Consider the following 8,106-nt stretch of genomic DNA (forward strand, 5'->3'; position numbering starts at 1 on the left):
TCCCTATTAAATCGGGACGGCTTCGTCTGCAGGTAAGCGACTGCGCCTGCGCAGGGAGCAGCTGCCGGAAGCGGCCGGCCGCGCTCCTGCTTCCGGTTTGGTGGCGGCGCCTGTGATTTCAGGTCAGGTAGGAGGCTCGTGCGGCGGCGGAAGCGGGGGAGGGACCTCGCATTCCGGGAGGGCCCAGGGGTGAGGCGAAGGCTGGACAAGTGTTGCCGTGGAGGCGGGGGCCGTGTCTCGTCTTCTCAGTCCAGCAAACATTGTGGTCTTTAAGAGTTCAGGTTTCTTCTTGGTCCTTTGGTTCATCCGCCGGCGTCCCCAGGTGAGGGGGCGTCAATGCCCTGGCGACGCGCTGCGTTGGAAGCCCCGTCTCTGCTTCAAGGTGCTTGCTCGGGACCCCACCCTTGGGACGTGGGACTTGGCAGTGAGGTGCCTTTGACTCTCAAGAGTCGTGTTGGCTGCTTGAATTGCCAAGATTCTGGCGCCCACCCTGCCAACTGGGGACCCTCGGACGCAGTTGATGGGAGTAGTGTGGGTCCTTCAGTGATTTTGTACGGGAGTCTGGCCTGAGGGATACGAGCGAGTATGGGCTTGGAGGGAATGCTTGTTTCTCTTCTTACACTGGTTTTATTTTCACGACTAATTTCTTTCTCCTGAGGTTCTTCCAGAATATCACAAAGTGCTGTGGAAAGTGCAATCCCTTTTGTCTTGTCGAGGGTTGTACAGTCACTTTCTCTCCCAATAAACTAGCGTTGACTCCTTTCCCATATTCACGGAATAAAACCTCGGTAGTTTGTTTTCACTTCAGAGCGGCGATCTAGGCAGCAGTTGAATGGATGATGAATCATTATTAATACTAATTCCTGTATTCATTCTCTTAAGAGCTTTGCTTGGTACTTTGTAATATTTGTGTTTTCAGTGGGTGTTTTTTTTTTTAACCAACAAGCATTATAGTACTGAAATCGGTCAGGGGCTTATTAAATATCATGTACTACATTAAGCATCTTATGTAAATTGTCAAATATCATCCTAATTTATATGTAGTTATCAACCTCACTTCACACTTAAGGAAACTTAGAGAAGTTAAATAGTAGAGAAATTAAACAGTGCGTCATATCACACAGCTAATAAGTGTGACTTCACACTTAAACTCGGATTTATTGGACTTCTGAGCACTAAGCACAAACTTATTCGTTTTGCTTTTTCATAAATCAAAAATATCAGCTAAAATGCTGAGATTCCAAAAAATAAGAGCATGTTAAAAAGCAGTGGAAATACTAATATTTGATTTCTTGTATAGTTTTCATAAGTAAAAATTTTGAAGGTATATTCATTTTATACTAATTTTGGAATCTTTGTTATCTATGTGACAGCCTTAGGACCCATGTATAGATCTACGTCATTGTGTGGTTCTCACTGCTTCTGTAATTTGAGTCCTTGCTTTGGACTTTCTCAGGGTAACTGACTTTGAGTTGATAGTAGAATCTACAGATAGATCAGAAACTGTACACCAGACTTGAGCATTCAAAGAAGTGTTTCTCAACATACATATTGTATATGAATTGTAAACAGGGCATTGTGTGTCCTAATGTGCTGGGTTGAGGGAGCAGGTCTTGAGAGATGAGACAGTGAACAGATCTAAACAGGTGGTGCAGTCAGTTATGCAAATGAGACAGCAAGGGGAAGCCAGCTCTGGTATTCAAAGATAAAACACTCAGCATTTTGGTCTTCTGGTCTGAATGGGTAGAAGTTGGGTTTCCTTTGCCAGGAATTTGAGTGAGAAGGGAGGCTGTTTTTCCCTATAGGCCCCCAGATGAATGTTGTTCACCTTCGCCAAAGTGGTCATGACTGCTGAATGTTTTAAACAAACACCCCACCACTTGTGTGTTTGTGTGGGTGTGTGATCAGCTCCTGACTTTCCCTGGTGTGCTTTTCCAGGAACTCAGCTCCACGTTTCAGTAATTCATTCAACAAACTGATGAACTCCTATGTGCCAATTTATGTGGTACAAATTATACCGATTTCTAACATTCAGAGACTGACGGTTTAGTAAACATGGTATAGTGATTGACTCCTTGTGCTAACTGCTAGGTTAAGTGGCCTTGTGCTGACATTATGCGATTCCCTTTTGTTTCCTAGGGTGGGGAATCCCCTGGACTCTGTACCACAGGAGATCTCCCCACTCCTGGAAGCAGCTCTGGCTCCCTGCTCTCTGGGCTACTTGAGAACTTGCCAAGAGGTGTCTGAAACTACAAGATAAGGCATTCTTCAGATTCTTAGAGTACACATTTTACTTAAATCTTTTTTGGCAAAAGTTAGTATATTAGTGTTAACATAGTTTAAACCATATTAAAATAGTTCTGTTGTAGATTTTAATAGAACATGCACGAATATTTAAAGCTTCAAAGTAATTTTATGCTTGTGGTAACCACTTTAGCAAATAATCTAGACCCTAGTCCAGCAAGGTCCCCATTTTTCCCTCAGTGACTTTAGAAGATTCTTCAGTGGGGAGCTCTGTCTCATGGCATTTTACTTTTATTATATTTTTATTAAAGCAATTAGCACTTTATAATCATTCCCAGAACATTCTCTTTTCATTACAGAATGTGCACCTAAGGCAGACGCATACTGTATTTGCCCTTAGCGCAGTGTCGAGCCCATATGTAGTCACCAGGTGGTTTGAGGATTATTGGCATGAGAATATGAGCCAAAAACCTGTGCTGATGAATTCAAATTTGTGAAACTGTATGAATGAACTGTGATGCTAGAGTTGAGAGATAGGTAAAGTGAGAATTCTATGGGGAGAGTATTTTGATTTGGGCTTTGGCTGCCAGAGTGACTTGTCAGAGCAGGGAAGAAGTGATAGTGAACAGTCATAGACTTTTTCAGGAAGGAGAAGGTGCTTATTTGGAGGGGAAGGAGTCTGGATTATCTATGCACAAGTTCAGTTCAGCCAAATTTGAATTCAGTGAACCAGTGATTTGGTAAAAACATGATTTTAAGAAGTTTTTTTTCTATGTATAATGGATAAACAACAAGGTCCTCCTGTATAGCGCAGGGAACTATATTCAATATCCTGTGATAAGCCATAATGGAAAAAATTATACACACACACGCACATATATGTATAATTGAATCACTTTGCTCTATGGCAGAAATGTACACAGCATTATAAATCAACTATAATTAAAAAATAAGATAAAATGTGAAAAATTGTTTGTAAATAAAGAAAAATAGTTTGTTTCTGATGCTGTGTGATGGTGGTCTGAAAGAAAAAGAAGAAAAATACAAGAAAAGACCTCAGGAGCCCAGAAATGAACTGGGATTGAAACAGAATAGTTGTAGAGGTTGCAAAGAGACATCATTTGTTTGATCTATTTTCATGTAATGAATGTTACTGAACATTTATTATAAACCACACACTCTCTATGAGGTCATTATATTAAATATTTAGTTGAACTTTATCTTTTAAAGTTACTCTCCTTTTGCTTTACCAGATAAACCAGAAGATTCACCATCGCTTCTATGGCTGCCTCACAAACCTCACAGACTGTTGCATCTCACGTTCCTTTTGCAGATTTATGTTCGACTTTAGAACGAATACAGAAAAGTAAAGGGCGTGCAGAGAAAATCAGACACTTCAAAGCATTTTTAGATTCTTGGAGAAAATTTCATGATGCCCTTCATAAGAACCAAAAAGATGTCACAGATTCTTTTTATCCAGCCATGAGACTTATTCTTCCTCATCTGGAAAGGGAGAGAATGGCCTATGGAATCAAAGAAATTATGCTGGCTAAGCTTTATGTTGAATTGCTTAACTTGCCTCGAGATGGAAAAGATGCCCTTAAGCTTTTGAACTACAGAACACCGACCGGAACCCGTGGAGATGCTGGAGACTTTGCAATGATTGCGTACTTTGTATTGAAACCCAGATGTCTACAGAAAGGAAGCCTAAGCATTAAGCAAGTAAATGACATTTTAGACTCCATTGCCAGCAATAATTCTGCCAAAAGGAAAGACCTAATGAAGAAAAGTGTTCTTCAGCTTATAACTCAGAGTTCAGCACTTGAACAAAAATGGCTGATACGGATGATTGTTAAGGACCTAAAGCTTGGCTTTAGTCAGCACACTATATTTTCTGTTTTTCACCGTGATGCTGCTGAGTTGCATAATGTCACCACAGATCTGGAGAAGGTCTGTAGGCAACTGCACGATCCTTCAGTAGGACTCAGTGACATTTCCATCACCCTATTCTCTGCCTTTAAACCCATGCTGGCCGCTATAGCAGATATTGAGCGAATTGAGAAGGACATGAAACACCAGAGTTTCTACATCGAAACCAAGCTCGACGGCGAGCGGATGCAGATGCACAAGGATGGGGATGTGTACCGGTACTTCTCTCGCAATGGGTATAACTATGAGGACCAGTTTGGTGCTTCCCCACAGGAAGGGTCCCTCACACCATTCATTCATAATGCATTCAGAACAGATGTGCTGAACTGTATCCTCGACGGTGAGATGATGGCCTACAACCCTAACACACAGACTTTTATGCAGAAGGGGAATAAGTTTGATATTAAAAGAATGGTGGAAGATTCTGAGCTGCAGACTTGTTACTGTGTTTTTGATGTATTGATGGTTAATGATAAAAAGCTAGGACATGAGACCCTGAGAAAGAGGTTTGAAATTCTTAATAGTGTTTTCACACCTGTGCCAGGTAGAATAGAAATAGTGCAGAAAACACAAGCTCATACTAAGAAAGAAGTAATCGATGCTTTGAATGAAGCGATAGATAAAAGAGAAGAGGGGATCATGGTAAAACACCCGCTGTCCATTTACAAGCCAGATAAAAGAGGTGAAGGATGGTTAAAAATTAAACCAGAGTATGTCAGTGGACTGATGGATGAGCTGGACATCTTAATCGTCGGGGGCTACTGGGGGAAGGGTGCCCGGGGTGGGATGATGTCTCATTTTTTGTGCGCTGTGGCAGAGAAGCCCGCTTCTGGTGAAAAACCCTCAGTGTTTCACACTCTCTGTCGCGTTGGCTCGGGTTACACTATGAAAGAACTGTACGACCTGGGTTTGAAGTTGGCGAAACATTGGAAGCCTTTTCATAGGAAAGCCCCACCAAGCAACATTCTGTGTGGAACAGAGAAGCCAGAGGTCTACATCGAGCCTTGCAATTCAGTCATTGTTCAGGTTAAGGCCACAGAGATCGTCCCCAGTGACATGTATAAAACCGGCTGCACGTTGCGTTTTCCACGGATTGAGAAAATAAGAGAAGACAAAGAATGGTACGAATGTACATCCCTGGAGGACTTAGAGCAACTTCGAGGGAAGGCCTGTGGAAAGCTCGCGTCCAAACACCTTTACGTGAGTGGCGATGATGAACCACAAGAGAAAAAGCGGAAAGCTGCCCCAAAGATGAAGAAAGTCATTGGAATTATTGAGCACCTAAAAGCTCCCAACCTTTCTAACGTAAACAGGGTTTCTACTGTCTTTGAAGATGTGGAGTTTTGTGTCATGAGTGGAACCAGCAACCATCCCAAGCCTGACCTGGAAAACAGAATCGCCGAATTGGGTGGTTACATAGTACAGAACCCAGGCCCAGACACGTACTGTGTGATCGCCGGGTCTGACAACATTCGAGTGAAGAATATCATCTCTTCAGATAAACATGATGTCGTCAAGCCAGAGTGGCTGCTAGAGTGTTTTAGGACTAGAAGCTGTGTGCCCTGGCAACCCCACTTCATGATCCACATGTGCCCGTCGACAAAGCAACACTTTGCCCAGGAATACGACCAATACGGGGATAGTTACTTTGTCGACACAGATTTGCACCAACTGAAGGAAGTGTTTTCGGGAATTAAAAACGCTGGTGAGCAGACTCCTGGGGAGATGAGTCCTGTGATTGCTGATTTGGAACACAGGTATTCCTGGGCCAGCATGCCTCTTAGCATGTTTAGACACCACACCGTTTATTTGGACTTGTATGCTGTCATCAATGACTTAAGCACCAGAATCAAGGGAGCTAGGTTAGCCATCACAGCCTTGGAGCTTCGATTTCATGGAGCACAAGTAGTTTCCTATTTAGCTGAGGGAGTGTCTCACGTCATTGTTGGGGAAGATCAGAGTCGGGTTGCAGACTTGAAAGCTATTCGAAGGACTCTTAAGAGGAAATTTAAAATCTTACAAGAACGTTGGGTCACTGTTTCAATAGACAAGTGTGAATTACAGGAGGAAAATCAGTATTTGGTTTGAAGCTAGCTTTCCTAGTGAGGCAAGCCTCAGATCTGACTGACTCATTGCAACAGATTATTATGATAAAATGTTAAACTATGTTTTATTTTCATCTGTTAAAAATCTGTGCTTAAGAAAAAAGTGGATTATTTAACAAGAAATAGAAATGGTGAAAAGACACACAGTAGCCCAATGTCAAGAAAGAAAATTTTTTAGCAGTATAGTATTTCATTATTTTTATGACCAAGATGAAATAAGTTTAACATTATAATCTCCTTATACAAATATAAAAATTTAACTCATATTAATAAAATAGATTTAGAAGCTTTTAGACTCATTAAAAGTAGTGACCTAAACAGGATTTTCTGAAGTCGAATAAAATTTTTAATAATGGCTTTTGCCTAATAAAAGCATTGCAAGAAAAATATTCGTTGGCACATTTGGATTTGTAAATACATCTTTTTAAGTTAAAGGCTAAAATTCCACTTTTAAATGTGAAATGTGAACAAATTTATTTTTTAAGGTAAGGTCAGGCTCATGAATAAAATGCCTTGTTAATGATCAGGGTGAGTGTGTGTGCCCGGTCATGTTCAAGTCTTAACAACCCCATGGACTGTAGCCTGCCAGGCTTCTCCATCTATAGAATTTTCCAGGCAAGAATATTGGAGTGGGTTGCCATTTCCTCCAAGGAGTCTTCCCAACCCAGGGATTGAACCCATGTCTCCTGCATCCCCTGCATTGGCAGGCAGATTCTTTACCGTTGCACCACCTTTAAAGCACCGTGTTAATGATGTTATTAGCTAAATCAGAGGAGATTGAGTAATGGTCTAAAAACTTAAAGTTAGATCAGTTTGATTTTTTAAATCTCTTGCAATTTTAAACGAACTTGGCCTACACTTAATTTTTTCTAAAATAGAGGATATTTTAAAAATATATTTTTATATGAATTTGTACTTCAGTATAAATAGTATTTGGCAAAGAGTAGTTTTCCTACGTATGGCCCATTGAAAAGGTATCAGAATGGTATGTGTGTTGTAACTTTCTCTACAGAGAAGTAAATTGCTTTGATTTTTTTAAATGATATATTTTTTCTTAGATTATTTAAAGTGTATAGTATGTGTAAATATAAATATATTACATTTGGATTTATATACCAAATATGTAAAACCAAAATATACCAGATTTTGGAATGCAGCCTATACATTTTGAAAAATGTTTCAAGACATCAGTTAAATACTTGGAATTTGGTACTTGAAAAACTGTGTGTAGATTGTTTGTAAGTAGTTATTTTATTCAATCAGAGGAACAAGTGTATGTTATTTTATTGTATTTCTTAATTTAAATAAAGTATTTAATATGCTATTAAAATAATTTCTTATATTTATTTTCAAAAATTCATAATTGTTATTTCAATCAAGTAGACGTTAAGGCATCAATGTCATTTTGACTGATTTAAGTCAGTTCCTGTTGAAGGGCCTTTGTGTTTCATATTACTAAATGAGCTTTATTAAAAATTTTAAATTTGTATAGTTTTACACAGTGTCTATTGAGAAAAATTGCAAAATATGTGTAGTGAAGAGAAAAGTACACAATTTTACCACCAAAGATAATAACATCTACTATTTTAGGTTATTGATGATAAGGAAAGTACAAAATACATATTTTCAGTGTCAAAAGTGTAAACTAAGCTATCGTGCTTTACATGATTAGCTTTTCTCAATGAATGGTGAGAGTATTTCCGGTCACTAAGCTGCTCTACTTGCTGCACCTCGTTCTGTTGACTGGCCTGTGATGTGCTGGACCTGGCCCTCACTGGTTTCCAGGTTGCTTCACCGTGCTCCCTGTGCTTCTTTCCTGGCAGGCATT

At 40.0% G+C, this 8,106-nt stretch overlaps 1 protein-coding gene across 4 annotated transcripts; it reads left to right on the plus strand.

Moving 5' to 3' along the window:
* LIG4 (DNA ligase 4) lies at positions 54-7,603 on the plus strand. Of its 4 annotated transcripts, none has more exons than XM_018056368.1 (2): positions 54-127; positions 3,498-7,603. In XM_018056368.1, the coding sequence occupies exon 2, from the start codon at positions 3,526-3,528 to the stop codon at positions 6,259-6,261; it is 2,736 nt and encodes a 911-aa protein (XP_017911857.1). In that variant the 5' UTR covers positions 54-127; positions 3,498-3,525; the 3' UTR covers positions 6,262-7,603. The 4 variants fall into 4 exon arrangements, with proteins under 4 accessions (XP_017911857.1, XP_017911858.1, XP_005687798.2 ...); XM_018056369.1 differs by having other exon boundaries at positions 85-122; XM_005687741.3 differs by lacking the exon at positions 54-127 and adding an exon at positions 145-382.

Source organism: Capra hircus, chromosome 12 (assembly GCF_001704415.2).
Source record: "Capra hircus breed San Clemente chromosome 12, ASM170441v1, whole genome shotgun sequence".
Lineage (NCBI taxonomy): Eukaryota > Metazoa > Chordata > Mammalia > Artiodactyla > Bovidae > Capra > Capra hircus.